The following is a 21,552-nucleotide window of genomic DNA, read 5'->3' as shown; positions in this document are numbered from 1 at the left end:
TCTGTCCTGGTATATAACTAAAGATTTACTTCTTTTTTTTTTTCATTAAAATCCAGTACATATGCTTTCCTTCCTTTGCAAATTACATACATGTCCTGGCCTCTGCAAAGTGGAACAGCCCCAGCCCCAGCCCCACCTTTTACGGGAGACCTCGCGAAATCCAGCATCCAGGATCTGGATAGACACGACTGTCCCCAAAGACTACAGTTCACAACAACTGCAGGTTTAATGAATGGATTTGGTGCCGATGCCTATAGTATTCTGTGTACTTATACCTTTATGGTGGAAACCGCTATATTGGGACACTTTAACCTGGGGCACAGCATAAATTATTTGTCATAATCCTGTTTTATGTATTGTAATTATTGCATCAGGCAAGGCTAGAGCTTTATCGCTAGCAGTATTTAACTGTACACTGGGATCGGTAATATGAAAAATTAGGCACCTATTGGCTTATATAAATATGAATGTAACTGCTATGTGGGTGGTGCTATTCTGATTCCCAATGTCCCATATTTAACACTTAATTATTAAGGAATTATTATTACTAATTGTCTTTTTATTGATTTAATGGGTTCTATACAGTGTCAAGGAATCACCCTACCATAGATTGATGTTGTGTCCACAGTTTGACATTTCAGGTAACTCAACAGGTTTTACTTTGATACGAGAGGCATTTGATTGTTCATCATTTTAGTTAAGCTGCTTGTTAAGATTCGCAACTCTTAAATGCTTCTTTTATTGTTAGATAGCTGTAGTCACTGTTTTTAATTGCTTCATGTTTTCCTACCCCCTCCTTGAACCGCCACCTTATCGTGGTGGAGGGGGTTTTTGTGTGTCCCAATGATCCTAGGAGCTCTGTTGTCCAGGGCTTTATGCCCCCGGATAGGGTCACCCAAGGCAAACTGGTCCTAGGTGAGGGATGACACAAAGAGTGGTTCAGTAGACTTCCTATGATGAATACATAACTTGGACGGTGTTTTCCCTCGCCCTGACGTGGGTCACCGGGGCCCCCCTCTGGAGCCAGGCCTGGAGGTGGGGCTCAATGGTGAGCGCCTGGTGGCCGGGATGGCACCCAAGGGGCTTGGCCAGGCACAGCCCGAAGAGGCAACATGGGTCCCCCTTCCCATGGGCTCACCACCTATGGAAGGGCCCAAGAAGGTCGGGTGCAATGTGAGTTGGGTGGAGGCAGAAGACGGGGAACTTGGCGGTCTGATCCTTGGCTACAGAAGCTGGCCCTTGGGACGTGGACTGTCACCTCTCTGAAGGGGAAGGAGCCTGAGCGCGAGGTCGAGAGGTTGCGGCTAGATATAGTCAGGCTCACCACGACGCACAGCTTGGACTTTGGAACCAATCTCCTTGAGAAGGGCTGGATTCTCTACCACTCTGGAGTTGCCCCTGGTGAGAGGTGCCGAGCGGGTGTGGGCATACTTATTGCCCCTCGACTTGGAGCACTGTACATTGGGGTTTACCCTGGTGGATGTGAGGGTAGCCTCCCTCCGCCTTCGGGTTGGGGGACAGGTCCTAACTGTTGTTTGTGCGTATCTGCCGAAAGGCAGTCTGGAGTACCCACCCTTTTTGGAGTCCCTGAGGGGGTGCTAGAGGGCATACCTTCTGGGGACTCCCTCGTGCTGCTGGGAGACTTAAATGCGTGGGCAATGACAGTGAGACCTGGGAGGAATGCCCCCCCATCTGAACCAGAGCGCTGTTTTGTTATTGGACTTCTGTGCTTGTCACAGATTGTCCATAACGAATACCATGTTCAAGCATAGGAGTGTTCATCTGTGCACTTGGCACCAGGAGACCCTAGGCCTCAGTTCGATGATCGACTTTGTGGTCCTGTCGTCGGACTTGCAGCCACATGTCTTGGACACTCGGGTGAAGAGAGGGGCGGAGCGGTCAACAGATCAACACCTGGTGGTGAGTTGGCTTCGATGGTGAGGGAGGATGCCAGTCAGGCCCGGCAGGCCCAAACGTGTTGTGTGGGTCTGCTTGGAATGTCTGGCAGAGTCCCCTGTCAGAAGTAGCTTCAACTCCCACCTCCGGCAGAACTTCGACAACGTCCCGAGGGAGGTGGGGGACACTGGATGGGCCATGTTCTGTGCCTCTATTGTTGAGGTGGCTGACAGGAGCTGTGGTCGTAAGATGGTCGGTGCCTGTCGTGGCGGCAATCACCGAACCCGCTGGTGGACACCGGCGGTGAGGGATGCCGTCAAGCTGAAGAAGGAGTCCTACCAGACCCTTTTGTCCTGTGGGACTCTGGAGGCAGCTAATAGGTACCAACAGGCCAAGTGGAATGCTGCTTCGGTGGTTGCGGAGGCAAAAACTCGGCATGGGAGGAGTTTGGGGAGGCCATGGAGAACGACTTTCGGACAGCTTCGAGGAGATTCTGGTCCAATGTCCGGCATCTCAGAAGGGAGAAGCAGTGCAGTGTCAACACCGTATATGGTGGTGATGGTGCGCTGCTGACCTCGACTCGGGACATGGTGGGTCAGTGGGGGGAGTATTTCGAAGACCTCTTCAATCCCACCAACATGCCTTCCAATGAGGAAGCAGAGCCTGGGGACTCGGAGGTGGGCTCCCCCATCTCTGTGACCGAGGTCACCGAGGTTGTCAAAAAACTCCTTGGTGGCAGGGCCCCAGGGGTGGATGAGATATGCCTGGAGTTCCTCACGGCTCTGGATGTTGTAGGAGTGTCTTGGTTGACACGTCTCTGCAACATCGCATGGACATCGGGGACAGTGCCTCTGGATTTGCAGACTGGGGTGGTTCCAACTACAGAGGGATCATACTCCTCAGCCTCCCTAGAAAAGTCTATTTGGGGGTTCTGGAGAGGAGGGTCCGTCAGACTGTCGAACCTCGGTTTCAGGAGGAACAGTGTGGTTTTCGTCCTGGTCGCAGAACAGTGGACCAGCTCTACACCCTTAGCAGAGTCCTGGAGCGTGCATGGGAGTTTGCTCAACCAGTCTACATGTGTTTTGTGGACTTGGAAAAGGGGTGTTTGACCATGTCCCTCAGGGATTCCTGTGGGGGTGCTCTGGCAGTATGGGGTACCGGACCCGATAATAAGGGCTGTTCGGCCCCTGTACAACCAGTGTCAGAGCTTGGTCCACATTGCCGGCAGTAAGTCGAACCCGTTTGCAGTGAGAATTGGACTCCGCCAGGGCTGCCCTTTTATGGACAGAATTACTAGGTGCAGCCAGGGTGCTGAGGGGGTGTGGTGTGGTGGACTCAGGATTGGGTCACTTCTTTTTGCAGATGATGTTGTCCTGTTTGCTTCATCAGACAGTGATCTTCAACTGTCTTTGAATCGGTTCGTAGCTGAGTGTGAAGCGGCTGGGATGGGAATCAGCACCTTCAAATCCGAGACAATGGTCCTCCACCGGAAAAGGGTGGAGTGCCCTCTTAGGGTTGGAGGCGAGATCCTGCCCCAAGTGGAGTAGTTCAAGCATCTCGGGGCCTTGTTCACGAGTGAGGGAAGAATGAAGCGTGAGATCGACAGGTGGATCGGTGCAGCATCCGCAGTGATGCGGGCTCTGCATCGGTCTGTCGTGGTAAAAAAGGAGCTGAGCCGTAAGGCAAAGCTCTCAATTTACCAGTCGATCTATGTTTCTACCCTCACCTATGGTCATGAGCTATGGGTAATGACCGAAAGAACGAGATTGCGAATACAAGTGGCTGAAATTAGTTTCCTCCGCAGGGTGTCTGGGCTTTCCCTTAAAGATGGGGTGAGAAGCTCAGTCATCCGTGAGGGGCTCAGAGTAGAGCCGCTGCACCTCCGCATTGAGAGGAGTCAGATGATGTGGCTCGGGCATCTGATCAGGATGCCTCCTGGACGCCTCCCTGGTGAGGTGTTCTGGGCACGTTCAACCTGAAGGAGGCCCCGGGGAAGACCCAGGACACGCTGGAGGGACTATGTCTCCCGGCTGGTCTGGGAACGCCTTGAAATTCTCCCAGAAGAGCTAAAAGAAGTGGCCATGGAGAGGGAAGGTTGGGCCTCTCTGCTCAAGCTGCTGCCCCCACGACCCGACCTTGGATAAGTGGAAGAAGATGAATGGATGGATGGATGATTTCCTACATGGCTGCAAATGGAAAAGGGAAAAATTAGGTCCCCATCAAAAGTGGTCCCATTTACACCTGTGCCTGTTCTTCCTAAAGGACCTATTTTAACAAAATATTTGGAAAGAAATAAAAGAGAGGAAAAAACTGAAGAACTTAGAATTAAAAATCTGCTCAGGTCCATAAACCATCTGGATGATATTCTCAGAGAAAAAAAAATCTACATAATAAAAAATTAATGATCATAGCAGAATGAAAGCACTAATGAGCCATAAAATCAAATAAATTCCATTATCAGCTAGGATTTCCTCTAATTAAGCAATTGAGTTGGAATAAAAACTGTAGCCAAAGTGGCCCAGCAGGGCAGAATTTGAGGACCCCGGACTCTGACCTCTCCAAAGAGCATGATGTATTGCTGTAGTCAGTGGAAACAATGGCACGACTTTGTCTTTCCATTATTGACTGTCAAGTTTCATACAGCAGTGTCACCTATTTTATATTCTCAGGAAAGTTATTTCTTTCAAAAGAAGCCAATTAAGTAATATTGTACTTTTCAAGACATTACAAGATAACCTGACTAATCATTGGCTATGTCCCACTGTCCTCACAGGTGGCGCAGTGGTAGTGCTCGCTTCCCGGTTCCTCCCTGTGTGGATAGTGCTTTGAGTACTGAGAAAAGCGCTATACAAATGTAATGTATTATTATTAGCAATGATCAGTTAAAAATCCATCCTCAGTATTTCAATAACCTCCACATCTTCTGCACATGTCAGTAAAGTCTACTCCTCTTTCTGCTTAAAGTGCCTGCTGCCCCACCATTGAATTCACATCCAATTTAATACTTAAAGACTATATATATTATAAAATTCAAATTTTTGTTTTCAGGTCCTCTTATGTGAAAAATTCCTGCTTCTTGTTATAAGTTATGCTTTTATAATTGTATGTTGGAACGCTAAAGTGTAAAATATGTGAGGCATCTAAAACATGAAAAAAAATAGGCTCTAGTTCCAATAATCTGTATTTACATAACAGAGCAGAATAATGCAATTATATGCTTCTTTTATTCAAAATCAAGTTACACTAGAGCAAAATATGCAAAATAATGTCAGTTAATTTAGAAAAAGTTTGTCTCCCACATCACTATAGGGCACAGCATAGAGATTATCTCTAGTACTTTATATAAGACTAGCAGAATTCTCGCGCTTCGCAGCGGAGAAGTAGTGTGTTAAAGAAGTTATGAAAAAGAAAAGGAAAAATTTAAAAAATAACGTAACATGATTGTTAATGTAATTGTTTTGTCATTGATATGAGTGGTGTTGTCATATCTATTTATATATATATGTATATTTATATATATACTAGCAGAATACCCACGCTTCAGCGGAGAAGTACTGTGTTAAAGAAGTTATGAAAAAGAAAAGGAAAAATTTTAAAAATAACGTAACTTGATTGTTAATGTAATTATTTTGTCATTGATATGAATTTGGTTGTAATATCTATCTATCTATATATATCTATATCTATATCTATATATATCTATATCTATCTATATATATATACACATCTATATATATCTATATATATATCTATATCTATATCTATCTATATATATATACACATCTATATATATCTATATATATATATATATATATCTATATATATATATATATATATATATATATATCAAAATACTTCTTAAACTGAAATATGTAAATGAATCTAAATAAACTACATTGTTCTGTTATGTCTGATCAGTCTGCCATGCCACACACACTAAGCAAGAATACATGGTGGCTTCACCAGCCTGGTTTATTAAAGGACATCTATTATGGATTCATTTACAATGATGACTCACAACTTTTTTTTACTTATAGAGTATTTTACCTAAATGGTTTCACTGATTTCTTTTAATGTTATTTTGGTTTTTGTGTTACTCCTAATATTCATCTCCCCTAATATGCTTTACCTTCAATAAAGACCCTTTTTTTTGTGTGAATTTACCTCACTGGAGTATATTTTGGATTCAGAGATGGCTCAAGAAACATCCCATCCCCAACCATGTTCACATATTTATATCAGTTGAGCACATTTATGTATAAAACAATTAAGCTCAAAAATCTCAGCAATATATTGACTATTCATTCACCACTGGTTACACGAAGGTGGTAAGTTTTGGGGAGAATGAGCCATAACTTTGACCTGTGGTTATGTAGTAAAGCTACAATGAAATAAATAAATAAAGGCCAATGAAAACATCAGTGTCAGGGAATCTTAGTTGTCTCAGGGTTGATATACTGGTAAGCAGTGCATGCAAGTAGTAAAATTGACTGTTTTATACTTTAAAAACATGTTTTGTAATCAAACTTAAAGCAAAATAAATAAATACTGCAGAGGAAACACATTCATGTGGAAATGAGATCTTGAACTGAACTAAGAACTCTTGACTGATGCAGAAAGGCAGGACTTTTTTTTTTTGAAAGTTCTATCTAGTGTGATTGCATTTCCTTTGTGTGCACTGCTCTTTTTTTCCAGAAGTATTTATTTAACAATATTATATATAGAAATCCACACACTTAGCCCATTCTGAGCATGTGACTGGATGACTTGACATGTGGATCATTTGACATGAGTAATATGAAATTTTTTCATGTATGTTGTTGTATTGTTATTAGAAAGTTTGTTATCTCTTAAGCTTTCAGTTCTTGGCTGACAGAAGCAGAAGCCAACATGGCCATCCACCTCAAGGTTCCACATCTGTAGTCTAAGATACTTATCTGCTCCCCACAGTTGTAAAGAGTGGTTATCTGGGTTACTGTAGCCTTTGTCTGCTCAAATGAGACCATTTCATTTCACCAGATCATTTTCCTCTGACCTCTCTTCATCAAAAATTCATTTCTGTCCACAGAACAGCTGTTCCCCGGTAGTCTTGATCAGTGAAGTTCGCCAAAGCATTTGAGTGAAAATATTCTATCGGCATAGACAAACTTTTCCTTCCAACGTGCTGTAAGAAAGATGCTATATAGCACCCAACCCGACACAGATTTGACACAGGAGACACGTGTTAAATTAAATGAAATTTTATTTTCTTCAGCTGTGAGACACGTCTTCCCTGTGCCCCACAAGCCCAACACTGTCCCAAGTACAATTCAGCAATCAACCACAAATGTCTCTTCTTTCTTCTCCACCACTCCTCACTAATCTTCATCCTCCTTCCACCCGACTCTGGCCCCTGACTGGTAGTTGCTGGCTCCCTTTATAGTTCACCCAGAAGTTCTCCAGGTGCTTAATCCCTGATTTCCGGCTGCACTTCTGGGTGTGACGAATTGGTTGCCCAAACAGGCTCAGGAGTCCCAAATACAGAGCCCCCTGGCGGTACCTGTGGGACCCAACAGGGCTGCACTCAACTCTAATTCCCAGGATGCCCTGCGGGAACCCAAGACACTGTTCCACCCCAGGGAGGTGGCCAACTAGCGTTCAGGGGAAGGTATTGCAATGTCCATGGCTGTTCCCCCTGAATATAGTGGGCAGGGGCGTTCCGGCTAGGTAAGAACACCAAGCCCCTGTCACAGTGCCAAAATACTTCACAAGGCCAATGTGAGCTGTAGCGGGCAATGTTGGATTGGACAGTTTCAGCACTCCAGAATAAAACACTGATCCTAGTTATGGGCTAAAAATTAACAGAAAAATTGTGAATTTTTTAAACACAATGGTTGCATGCAGAAATGTGCTGCTGTCTTTCTTTCTTAGAGTTAATGGCTTTTTGTATGGACTTATATGTGACCTGTGTGTAATATGTGAGCCTACCCCTTTAACAGTATTACCCAGAGTGCTGTGTAGTTGATGCAAATGAAGATTCCATGTGTCTTATGCATTTGGTGGCAGCAGCACTGAATGAGCAAAAACGTCAGAAAACTTCTTCTTTCAGCTGCTCCCGTTAGGGGCTGCCACAGCAGATCATCTTCTTCCATATCTTTCTGTCCTCTGCATCTTGTTCTGTTACACCCACCACCTGCATGTCCTCTCTAACTACATCCATAAACCTTCTCTTAGGCCTTCCTCTTTTCCTCTTCCCTGGCAGCTCTATCCTTAGCATCCTTCTCCCAATATACCGAACATCTCTCCTCTGCACATGTCTAAACCAATGCAATCTCACCTCTGTGACTTTGTCTCCCAATAGTCCAACTTGAGCTGACCCTCTAATGTACTCATTTCTAATCCTATCCATCCTAGTAACACCCAATGTAAATCTTAACATCTTTAACTCTGCCACCTCCAGCACTGTCTTCTGTTTTTTAGTCAGTGCCACCGTCTCCAACCCATATAACATAACTGGTCTCACTATAGTCCTGTAGACCTCCCCTTTCACTCTTGCTGATACCCGTCTGTCACAAATCACTCCTGACACTCTTCTCCACCCATTCCACCCTGCCTGCACTCTCTTTTTCACCTCTCTTCCACAATCCACATTACTCTGTACTGTTGATCCCAAGTATTTAAACTCATCCACCTTCGCCAATTCTACTCCCTGCATCCTCACCATTCCACTGACCTCCCTCTCATTTACACACATGTATTCTGTCTTATTCCTACTGACCTTCATTCCTCTCCTCTCTAGAGGAGGAATCCACCTCTCCAGGGTCTCCTCAACCTGCTCCCTACTATCGCTACAGATCACAATGTCATCAGCAAACATCATAGTCCACGGGGACTCCTGTCTAATCTCGTCTGTCAACCTGTCGATCACCATTGCAAATAAGAAAGGGCTTAGAGCCGATCCATAATGTAATCCCACCTCCACCTTGAATGCATCCGTCACTCCTACCGCAGACCACACCACTGTCACTCTTCCCGTGTACATATCCTGTACAACTCTTATATATTTCTCTGCCACTCCCACTTCCTCATACAATACAACAGCTCCTCTCAAGGCACCCTGTCATATGCTTTCTCCAGGTCCACAAAGACACAATGCAACTCCTTCCGGCCTTCTCTAAACTTCTCCATCAACATCCTTACCGAGAAAACATCGCATCTGTGGTGCTCTTTCTTGGCATGAAACCATACCGCTGTTCACTAATCATCACCTCACTTCTTAACCTAGCTTCCACTACTCTTTCCCATAACTTCTTGCTGTGTCTCATCAATTTTATTCCCCTGTATTTACTGCAGTCCTGTACATCCCCCTTATTCTTAAATATCGGCACCAGTACACTTCTTCTCCACTCCTCAGGCATCCTCGCAACAAAGCAAATAAACTGTACTTTTCGGTTCGACAGAGGTGAGTCTGTGGGGTGTAACCCTTAGTGAATTCATGCTTTCAGCCTGCTATTGTCAGCAAGAAATTTTAATGCTCTGATATTTATTTCTATTTTGGCTGGGTGGTGCAGTGGTTAGTATTGCTGCCTTACCACTGAGGTCACATTTTTGGCCACCAAAATCTGTCCAGCATAGCTGCCATCAGGACACTTTAAAGACCATTGCATGCAGTTTAAAATAAAAAAAAAATTCTAAAAACAAAATTAGTCAGAATAGGAAGCATTTAAATATTAATCAAGACAGGTAATCTAAATAAATAGTGCTTTACATGCTTTGTCAGAAGTTAACATTTAGCAATTTCAACTCACACCCTTGCAATTGATTTAATTAGAAACCAACCTGAATAGGCCAAAGACAAGCTGACAAAACCCCAAATGTAGGCATGTTCTGATTGACTGGCTGCCAATCGAAATCAGCTGATTTTCACTAAAAAGAAACTCGATTAAAAGGCCGATGTCAAAACGTGTTATTTGCAGCCCCTGCTTTTCTAAGTTTAATGGTAATTTAGTTATAGTGCTCCTTTATACAAGGCATTATGGTAGTTGAGCCAGTGAGTCTTTTTTTTTTACAGCAAACTTCCTGCAGTGTAAACACAGAACAGTGAGTCAAGGCTTGTTTTACTGGTATATTATTGTTTCATTTGTGTATTATTTCTTATGTTCAAGAAAGTGGAGCAATAAACAGAAAACAAGTAATCAGCAAAGTCATCCTGTGCAACTAGACAAATGACAAGAAAAGCTATTTTAAGGAATTCACACCTTAATTTTGTCCTTTAAATTAAAACAGACACATGTTTGTTGAAGATGCAGCAGTTTACAATTTTCATTGGAAAAAGAAAACGTAAAGACAAATTTGAAATTTCTGTTTAGTAAACAATAGTTTTTTTTTTTTTTTTTAAAAGATCTGTACTCTGTTTATTACTTGCTGCTGCGTGTCATACAACATAGGTTCTGGTAAGAAACAAGTACTACATTATTTGAATACAATTAAGGGAGCAAGCTACACAGGAAAAAGCGAATTAATAAGAATAAGAAAATATTTAAAGTTAAGAACTTAAAACTATGGTAAAAGTACTGTATAAACATTTATAATTGTCGATGGAACACATCAGCTAATTAAAGGTATAAATGACTGACTGATTATGAAGCTGGTTGAAACAAAAATGTGCAGCCATAGGGGTCCTCAAGGAGTGAACTTGGCAATCACTGTCCTATGCTTTTCTTTCTGATTTCTATACTGAGACCTTGGAAAGGGGAACAATACAGTAGCGCATTACACCCCTTAAAACAATGTAGTTGTTGACATGCTCAATCATTCCCCTTCCCCATCAACAAATACCTCATCATGAAGCAACCAGAATAAAGAAAAATTTCAAAAGTATTAGTAACAGTGTTCTTAGTGTTCTAAGAGATGCCGAGATATAGTGTATTCCAACAACAGAACACTTCTTAGGCATTAAAATAGAAATATCACTTGCCAGTAGGGGTCAGTGTTTACTCATTTTAAAGTATTCGCACTAAAGGAGGAAAAAAATTCCTTCATTATATACAGTGTACATGATACTACAAACTCATTAAAGTTTCATTATTTTCAGGGTTGTGGCATCAAAGCCTGTGTTTGCTGCTTTCCATTGTACTGTGTAAATAAACATTTGTGAAGGCACTGCCCGATTTGTACATTTTCAAAACATCTCCAATTTTACATTGTGCTACCATGTACATCAATGTAGAAGGGAGATGAATATCAGATGAAGGCAGTGGTTTATACACTGATACAGATTGCTGGCACTGAAATGTTACCACGATTAATTAAAAATGGACTTGCTAGCGTATAATTTTTTTCTATGACATCTTTAAGTAAATATTCTTTCATTGTGTGGATCTGGTCTACTTTTATGGCTAGTAATTACTCTGCTATGCACACATTGCAGTGATCGGGTTGGCAGAATGAAGTGTTTTGCTATTAATGTTTAAAAGTCAGGATAGACAGAAGAACAACTGTAATCAAGACACTTATCATCTTAGTTAACAGCATAATTCAGCATAGACTAGCTACAGTTATAAAAGCTAGTGACAGGAGACTCTTTTTGGTCAATTTCTATTCAACTTGTACTGTTATTACATAAAGCAGGCCTGGAAAAATACTAGGAAGGCTTTTGTACACAAGTAGGCAACTATGTATAAAATGATGTCCATCATGCTATACCAAGTTTATACTTACTTGATAAACTTATCCACATGAGACATAGATTCTTCAAAGTTTTTTCCACCAACCTCTTGAAAATGAATGGCAATAAAATAAGGCTTGTATGTATGTACAGTCTGCAATGAAAATGAATATTATTAGTATTAGTATTGCAGATCACTCTAAAAAATGAATAAAGCAAAGAATAAAAAATGTAAATGCCTACAATTATCATTTAAAAATATATATTACTCATTTGTATGTATGATACATAATACAAGTCATAAAAGCCTTTAATAATTTAGTAACTAGTCTGATCAAGTGAACGGTTTGCCAGAAGCAGACAGGGCAATAGGGAATCCATACTGGAGATACAGAGCAATTATGGACAGAATGAGTCTGCCAGGAGTGCTATCACTTGTAAATCTGGTTGAAGGAGACTCCTGGTGGCGGTGGCATTACAATTCAAGTCATAACAAGTCCACAAGGTAGTTTAAAAATGAAGAATTCCAGATGAGACAATCCCAGCTATCTAAGTGCAGACAGCCCAGGAGCAGAATATGGTGCTTAGTCCTGTAACTGATGGAACAATTTTAATGACCATCCCTGATTCTGAGAAGCTCAAAGATAAATCCTGGACAAGGTGGGTATAAACTTTGTTACCTGTTAAGAGAAAAAATCGTATGTGAAGGCGGGAGGTGAGTTGAGCAAGAGCTCAGCTGACAGGAAAGAGAAGAGACCAGAAATGGAGGGATAAGATTGACAAGTGAGTGAGTGAGTTAAGAGTGTTCTAGTGGTGAACATGTAGAATTTGAACTGTTCTTTTTGGATATTGTGTTATTCCCTTTCATTTTTCCTCCCTTTGTGTTTGGCATAATAAAACCATGCCTTTTGAGTTAAGGTGGCACGCAGAGACGCTTCCATTACAATAATAGGAAACATGGTTTAAAAATGGCTTGACATTTTTACTGAAAAGAAATTCTACCCAAATGGGCATACTTAATCATAGACAACAGCAGTAATTTGGACACAATGCTAAGTGTTCCAGTTCAAGTAAAGCAATTAAAATACAGAACTATATGAAAGGATTAATTCAAAGTATGCAGCTCATTCAATAAAATGTGGAGCTGTTTAAACGTGCTGTAATTGACCGTGTTATTTCATCCACACATGTAAGCCTAAACTTTTAAAACCATGTAAACACTGCTCTGACTCAGAATGATTACATACCTTAGATCAGAGCCTGTGTGATGAACCTGTAAGAAGGTGAAAAACTCAAAGTCTCAAATTATAAGTAAAAAAAAAATTAAAAAATACAGTGATTAGCATTGATGCGTTACAGATCTAGGATCATTCGTTTGAGTCTCACGTCTGGTCATTATCCATTAGGAGTCTGTACGTGTGGCTTTTACTTCCACATCCTCACAGACATGCAGGATAAATATAACTGGCAACTCTAAACTGGCCTTGCAAGGGTTTTTGAATAAGCTGGCACTTCCGACGGACTGGTACTTTGTCCAAGACTGCTTCCTGCCTTGAGCCCAGCACTGCCAAGATAGGCTCTACTTCATCATGACCCTGAGTTGGATTGACAATGCTAGTTTTTTCAATTTTACTAGTTTCCTGCATTACGGCCACTTTATCTCTAAAACACCCACAACATTCACCAGCTGCACCCATGAACACAAGTAGTCGTTACACAACTTGCTGCTAATCACACATCAGCAGCACTGTTTCTTTCATTCAAAGTACATTCAAAGTACAATGGATGAGCCACATGATCTTAATTGATACAGTATAAAATGTACTCAATAATGGGTTTTGAATGTGACCAGCAGTGAAACAATTGCTGGGGATGGGTGATTCTTTTTCTGATAGCCACACTGAGAACTGTACTTAATTTCCAGTAGTGAGGAATACACACTCTTCAACAAAGGTCCCGAGAGCTCCCTACTTCCCAGCTACCATCATTAAGTCAGTGAAAAAATATTAAAACAGGCCTTCTGCAGACCCTACAGTAGAGGAGGAGGAAGTCTGGAAAGAAAGTGAAAGAGAAATACAAATAAAGTAAAGTATGTGGTCAAACTATCTACTACAGTAATTAACACCAAATAAACTGGGCTAGAAGTTTTTCTTTCTCTCCATGCTTCCATCTCATTAGCATAACAAAATAAGGCCGATTGTATCTTGTAAAATAATAAGGGAGTCTGGAAATACTGATAGGAACTGACAGGTTTTGGAGTGTTGTAGATGGTCTTTGATACTGTATAAAACACTTCATAATGTGTTCAATTTGAAAACAATGCCAGGATATTTTGAATGGTGTGCCAAAGACATTTAGAAAGCCTTAACACAAAAACAGTCCAAAATTAGGAAAGAGACCTTGAAAAGAATAAAGTGAAAGTGCTCATGTCATTTTATAACATACTGCAACCAAAATTTAGCAGCACAATAAAGAACAGACCGATAGCCAACAACAAAAAGATCCATTGAGGAATACAAAACGCCTCCATCACTTTTCCCTTCATCATTTTTGATGCTGCATTTTTATATACTAATAAAAGAAACTTGATCATATTTTCTGATTTCTTTAGAGTATAAACCACAAAATAGCTTTATTGTTTCAGCTTTCAACAATATTCTACATATAGTGCCAGGCAGAAAAAGGAAATTACTACATATTTTTCCCAACACTTAAAACACTATATGTATAAATATTGCATATCCTGATTCTACATGCCATTTCTTATCAAGTATGACTTTCCAAGAATTATTGAAATTAGCATATCCGGTTTCCTCCCACAGTCCAAATACATGCAGGTGAGGTGAGCTGGTGTTGTTAATTTAGCCCTAGTGTGTGTTTGTGTGCGTGTGTTCACCCCAAGATGGGCTGGGGTCTTGTCCAGGGATTGTTCCTGCCTTGAGCCTAGTGCTTGCTGGGATAGGCTCCAGTTTTCCTGCGACCTTGCTAAGGGTAAGCAGATTTGAAAATGGTTGAATAGACGGAAATCTGTGTAGATGCCATGTAAGAGAAATGTGACAGTGAGTAGTGTTCAGCTGTCAGGAACATAGGCACAGGGTAGAATGACACTGGGTAGGGCTAAGTCCAACATTACGACTAAGAGAGAGAGAGAGAGAGACAAAATGTTAAGAGGATGGGTCCTATATATAAGGGTGTGAGGATACATGGCCTGCTTGGGGTCAGAATATCCTGCATTTCTTAAGGGCATTAGGGAGCAGTGCCAACACAATCATGAGAGAGATTATCTGAGTGCAGCCATGTAATACTCTCTTAGGACACTAGATGGGACAATTGACCTTGGTGATGGGCAGCAATGTCTAGTACTCTATCTAAATAGACTAGAATCAATAAAAAAGAAGAAGTTCCTACACTCCCTGCTAACTAGAAAGAGCACAGTCCTGAAAGGGAATGTAGGGTATTTTACTGTCCCTAAACAGATAGAAAACCAGTTGACTGTATTGGGGACTTGGCCCTTTAAGACCAACCAAAACAATGAGAAGGAACAATAGAAACACCATAAGGGAGCTATGTGTCAATGAAGTAGATGAAAGGTCATCTCCAACCTCAGAAGTGATTCTGGAGCTTGACAGTCAGTCACCACAGGACTTAGGCCTACAGTGCCTCTTTAACAGAGACCGAATAATCAGAGATATGGACAGCAGTTCAATTGGTGACAGAAACAGAGGCAAGGGTCTAGGACAGAGAAATTGTCTGTAAAGTGAGCACTTGGTGGCACTCTGGTGAGCAAGTGGTTAACCATCACACCAAAATGACAAGGTGCAAACTTGCAAGTTAGGCCCAGAGGTGCAGCAGGTTTATTCTTTTCTGATTAGTTTCTATCTGTCAAGTATACAGCTTACAAAAGTAAGAGTTTCCAGGTGGGACAATACACTAAGCATTGCTCTGTAAAATATAGCTGATAAGATAATGCAGACTGGGATGAGCAAGTGAAGAAACAGAAATGTTGAGAGAAATGGTGATTTATTTAAACAGATCAACAAAGCAGAATCCAATAATAGAAGCAGTAGGTCATACACACAACAGCAATACGTTGAAACAGAGTTCGAGATTAGAAAAAATGCACATGCAAAAGAACAGTCAAAGTATGAAGCAAATTTTCAAAGAACAGGGATCAAGAAAGGAACTGAATTGCAAAGCAAAACTCACAATACAGAAAAACAAAGTCCAAAAACATATTAAACCCAAGAAGTTGGCTGCTATAAGCACAAAACTGCAAATGCTACAGCAAATCCAATGTCCTAAACTCTACTCTTTATATTCTCCACCTCTCCAAATTGTGATTGCTGCCATGCAACAGACTCGGCAGTAGGATGTCAGTAGCAAACACTAATTGAATGGATGGTCTAATACGTTCCTTGTGTTACTCTCTGTGTTCATTCCTTCCAGAAATTATTTTTGTGAATAAAGGCTCCATGATCAGTCCATTTCTATCACTTTGTGCATTGTGCTGGGTGTGAGGGGCTGCCTTGAGGCATTCTCCAATCACACAGTCATGATGATATTTGCTCAAGGACAAACATTTTCAAACTGCTTTGGTATAGTAACGACAAGAGTCTTCCCATCAGCCTTCCCAGCTATATTGAATTTTGGAAACAATACATAAAGGTATTGAATTGGTCAGTCAAAGTATACTATGTGTTGCTTGAGAACTTAAAATTTCAGAAACCATAAAGTAATTTTATATGTTCTATAACAAATAAGTTTGATCCAGTCAATATTTAAAAGTAAGAAATTGATAATGAAAACACAGTCTCAAATATTAAACCGTGAACATATTTACTTTAGCCTTAATAGAAAAGTAGCAAGTGAAAAGTAAAGTTGGTTGTTACACTGATTCTGGACTGTAGCTTTTCTTGTCCAAACCAACAAATTCTTTTCGTGTGTCAATGACAGTTCTACTCAATAACTGAAGAAAGTCTGCACCGGGTATTTTGTCATAAAAACAGAACTTGCTTGTACAATGTAAATATTCATTTAAAGGATCAGGTTGATAAACTTTTCAATTTGAAAAGATGCGTTCTAACTAAGCCAAAATGATGTTGGCTTTAAACCCTAGTTTGTGCTGCCTAAATTACTACATGCATGTGTGATTGCTTCTGCAGTCATTTTCTAAATATATTGCTGTTGATCTTTTAATGTTGATTTCCTTAAGCATAAAATAACATAGCATTCTTAAACCCAAATTACGAATTCTGTATCACAAATTACAAAAGCATATGCTGGCATAATTGAACACAAAGCCGGAAGTTCCTGGACAGGGCACCACTCCATCACATCAAACCCTATTTATTTAATATTTTCAAGTTTGTGGCACTGCTGGCCGGAATAGTTTTGACTGTTATATTTACCTCACTGAATACTTGTTTAATGTTACAATATGGATGATGAAAAGTGTTGATTTTGCAGATTGCTGCAGAGAGTATTTGTACGTTAACACAGCCGAAATTTAACACAAGGAAAAAAAAAATCCTTCATAACACTTTGGAGATCTCACTTAAAAACGTGAAAATGACAAAAGGTCTCTGACACATCTAAAAATGTTTTCAAGCTTTACATGATCACAAAATAGAAACAAAAATGAGAAAGAAAAATAAATGGACTGCTGACTCTCAGAATCAAAGCTCACAAGGAAATGTAAAAGTGGTGGTGATTTTGAGTGTATAATTAAAAGAAACAGTACAGAAATGACTGTATGCACTGTAATAAAGAGACCGGAAAAAAGTGATCAGGACTGTTTACTCCCATTCTTATTTTTCCGCAACGTAAAAATGGTCTTGCTAAGAAATCAGGTAAATATTGCCTTTTGTAATTTTAAAAGCATAACCGAGTTTTACATGTGAAACAGAGAGGCACAGGCATAGTTAGTTAACTGTCTAACACAGGATTAAAATTTCATACATTCATCCATTTTCTAACCTTATTCAGGTTAGCGTCATTGATATACTCAGAGTGATTTAGAGTCACTGTTTTAGGTAGGCTGTTAAGTAAGCAAAGAACACCACCTTACTGACTTATCAATGACTGAGAGAAGTACTCAGGCAGAAAAATGAATTATAAAGGCTTTCCATGAATCTTCATTTTGGATGGAGTCTGCTTTTTCAACTTTTTAACTGGTTTAACTAATTATGCAGAAGGCACTGTAAGCCTTTCATAATAAACTATTCACCTATTGCTTGTGAATGTATTATGCCTGTCAAACTATTAGTTGTTTTTTTCTGTATCCTTCCTAGGCAGCAAATGAGTCACAATTATACATTAACAAGTCAGAAGTTAACACAAGTACAAATGCTGAAAGACAACAAGAGTACTTAATAGAACAGGAAGAGGAGTACTTAATACAGGTGTCAGTCCAAGCAACTTGAATTTGGAGAGAATGTCACATTTAACAACTTCAATTACTAATTCTTGTTACCTTGAGGATGTCAGGGTACAGAACTAGTGATCACTGAAAATAACTGATAAGACTGTCTCACAGCTCAACTTCAAATGAATTAATCACCATGTACTGCACAGAGGCTGTGAGGCTGATGTGGCATATGAACTGGCAAACTACATGAAAGTGGTGTTGTCACTGTCTGTGTTATATTTTGTAATTAGAAATTGGGGAGGATGCATCATAAAACCCAGGGAAGTCTACATTCCTTTGGGTGTGGGCAACAGGGCCACAAGCAATTTACTTTCTCCTGAAGGCTCACTAGTTGTTAATTCTTGCACAAACAGGTCTCTTCCCCCATGACAAAAACAAACCTGTTGCAAGTCGCTGAGGGTGTCAGTCACGGTTCACATTTGGCACTTAAAAAAAAGACACCCGATTGCAAAAGAGATTTCAAAAGTAGCCCATAATAGTGTTTCTGGCCTTGGAAAAATAGATGCTTCCCCATTATTGACCTCAGTTAAGGATAATAAATAACATGGAATGATACTGACAATGTAAATTATTTTGAACAATGATGAAGGAAGCACAACAGCTGCATCTGCTCTGACACTCTCTTCCCAAAACATAATCACTTCTGAGAAGAAGAGTACCCTTGATTTCTTCTGCTCTACCTTTAAGATGTGCATAAGCAATGCAGTTGTGATTACTTACAGAAGGGGGAACTGTTCTCTACAGATGACCCCGTCTTCAGAGAAAGGAAAACAAAAAAAGACTTCTAGAGCAGTCAAAAATATAAAGGGAAAAAATACATTGTGGCAGGTGGCTGGGTGTGGTCACCAATCGGCCACCTACTTAAGGAGCCGCCGCCCTGCAATCAAGGCTGGAGTCGGGTGAGGAGGAGGACAAGGTTGTGGCAGTGGAGGCGAGGAGAGGCCCGAGTGTGTTGTGTTTAAAAGACAGTGGCTAGTGAGAGCCTAGACTTTGGGGAACTGGGGGGTTGGTGGCGGTGCACTTTTGTAAATCTTGTAAATAAACGTGGTGTGATGGATAAAACGGTGTCCGCCTGTGTGTGTCCGGGCCGCTATACTTCACAACATATATACAAATACACACACATATACTGTATATACATACTGTAGTACATGTACAATAATATCTCAGCGCTACCAGCATGTTCATTACGTCAGCACTCCAGAGAGACGTCTGCATTAAAGAGAACGATTGTGTGGTCCTTTCTGGAATTGTACCTCCAAAATGCACCTTAGGGTTATTAAAATGTTTAATTACACGTTTGTCATGATTTATTTTTATAAGCAGTTATAACTTATAGCCTTTTATTTATTTATAGGCTGCTGTTTGTAGTGAAGCTTGTACAGAAAACCATACCTTATACTTCTGCATATTCTATAAACTACTTTTGGCAGAGTTGTAATGTGTACTATTTAAATAAAAAAAATAAAAGTTTGCTTAAACATGTACTGTTTCTAACCAAAAAATACATTTAAATAATTCTTTAAAATAAAAAATAAACTGCAGTACTACCATACATCTTATAACAGGTACACCAGAATAACTATCTACTGTCGGAAATATCTGTTAGTCATTCAAATAAAATTAAAAGCCTACTGGCATATCCCTAGATAAAAAAAAAGAAAAGAAGATACATTAGACACGCTTTTGCACAATAGCATGTGTTTTTACTGATAGTGTGTGGAACTGTGGAAAACATAACCAATTTTTGCACATCAGAAGCCGCACAGTTACAGACACTCACTACAGTATTGCAGTAAACCAGTTAGGCTTGATTTCACATACGATTGTTCTAAGGTATATAAAATGGCCTTGAAACATGAGTTATGACACCAAATTATATCTTAAATCTGCTTTTTAACTCATACTTGCTTAAATTATGAAACTCCAAGAACAACATCTCACTATCCAATTGAATGTCTGCCTTGTGAGCTACATCCTGTTTAAAAGAATTCAAGACATATATGCAGATAAGCAGTTCACAGATCCAGTCAACAGCAAATATACCATTTCTCCCAGTCTCAAGTATGTGCTTTTTATTCAACCCAAATGTATGCACAGCTTAAATTTATAACCTGAATGCTATCTTTGTGTCAAGAGTGTGTGTTTTTACTTTGAGGTCTAAAACGGTACAGTGTGCGCACTGAACATACCCTATGAAGTTAATTGAAACAGGACTTCTAAAAATAAACTGGACATCTGGCCCCTGCATGGGATTGTGCTGGGATGATTCCAAAAAGGGCAGCTTACAGTGGGAGAAAAATCTGTCAAATAATAGCAGACGAGTGAAATAACTAATTTGAAAAATCAAGAAATTATGTAGCTATTGTACATTTTCAGTGAAATTTCAGTATGTGGCAGTGACATATCTTTTTGAAAAATTAATTAAAATTTGAACATCAACTGAAAAAAAGTATATTTATTTATTTGCTCAACATGCCAGTTTAATTTTTTTTTTTTTTTGCACAACAGAAAAAACAATCAAATATAATAAAGAAAAGGCAGTCCAGTATTTCAGAATTAAAGTGTGAATAAGAGCACTCTAAAGAAACTTTTAATTAAGGAAAATGCACCTTTGCTGGGTGGCTCTTGTTTGATTTATACTGTACATATTTAAATAGTGTGTCAAGAATGTAAGCTTTTATCTGCTAAGCTGATAAAAGCTTCTAGGTTGAAACCTACTAGCCCTACAGTCAGGAGTTTCAATAAACAGAACTTTACTCCAAAAACAAAAAAAAAAAAAACGAATAGATCGTAGCTTCACTCTGAAGCACTGGCATGGCAATGCATGGACCCATACACATTTTGTTTTAAGGTTCATGTTTACAGACAATTTAATCAATCATGTCAGGACTCTCTCTTGATCTCTCTTAGCCCATCAAAAGTAACTAATCAGGGTATCTACACACATACCTTTAAAGAATAAAGAAACTAGAACTAATTAATGCCTTCAGTGGTGATCTGAGACACCAACAAGAAATCAGTCCTCCACACTGAGCAGCACCTACATTGTGCACTGAGTATGACTGGCTAGGCATGAAAGTGCCATAATATCGATCAGTCACTTACTATTAGTCACAAGTTGAGCTTTCTGAAAGTTCTACAGGCGAATAATCACAGTAAAACAGGTTCAATGATGGAACCACAATAGTCAGAACAGTGAAAACCGGGCTGCAGTTAAGAAGTAAAGCAAGAGCTAACACACGCACTCCATAAAGACTGTGAGAGGTAGCTTGACAGAAGCATTTAAAATTCTAAAGGAGCTTAATAAAGATTATTCAAAGCAGCAGTTTAATGTTATTCAACAAAAAAAAAAAAAGACTGGGTCAGGATGTCAGGAGGCAGATTAAGTTCAGAGCGTAAAAGGCATGTTTTTTCACACACAGTTATTAATACACTGGAGAGTTTGCCAGGACAGACATTAGTGACTGAACCTCTTAATAAAGCTGACCCAAGACTGGACAAGAGCTGTTCTCAGGCAGTACACGCTTTATCACGACAGCTGCAAGGAAGAAAACATCTTCCCTGTGAGTTGTACGATCAT

The 21,552-nt window shown here is 40.1% G+C and overlaps 1 protein-coding gene across 1 annotated transcript in view; it reads right to left on the bottom strand.

The window, feature by feature from the left end:
- LOC120540065 (inositol polyphosphate-5-phosphatase A) overlaps positions 1-21,552 on the bottom strand; it is a 542,509-nt gene that overhangs the window by 277,511 nt on the left and 243,446 nt on the right. The window contains exon 3 of the mRNA XM_039770535.1: positions 11,596-11,696. Coding sequence (XP_039626469.1) covers positions 11,596-11,696 — 101 coding nt within the window. The remainder of the gene's footprint in view (positions 1-11,595; positions 11,697-21,552) is intronic.

The sequence above is a fragment of the Polypterus senegalus genome, chromosome 1, assembly GCF_016835505.1.
Source record: "Polypterus senegalus isolate Bchr_013 chromosome 1, ASM1683550v1, whole genome shotgun sequence".
Taxonomy (NCBI): Eukaryota; Metazoa; Chordata; class Cladistia; order Polypteriformes; family Polypteridae; genus Polypterus; species Polypterus senegalus.
The sequence above is the reverse complement of the archived record's forward strand: the minus strand, read 5'-3'. Positions and strand labels throughout refer to the sequence as shown.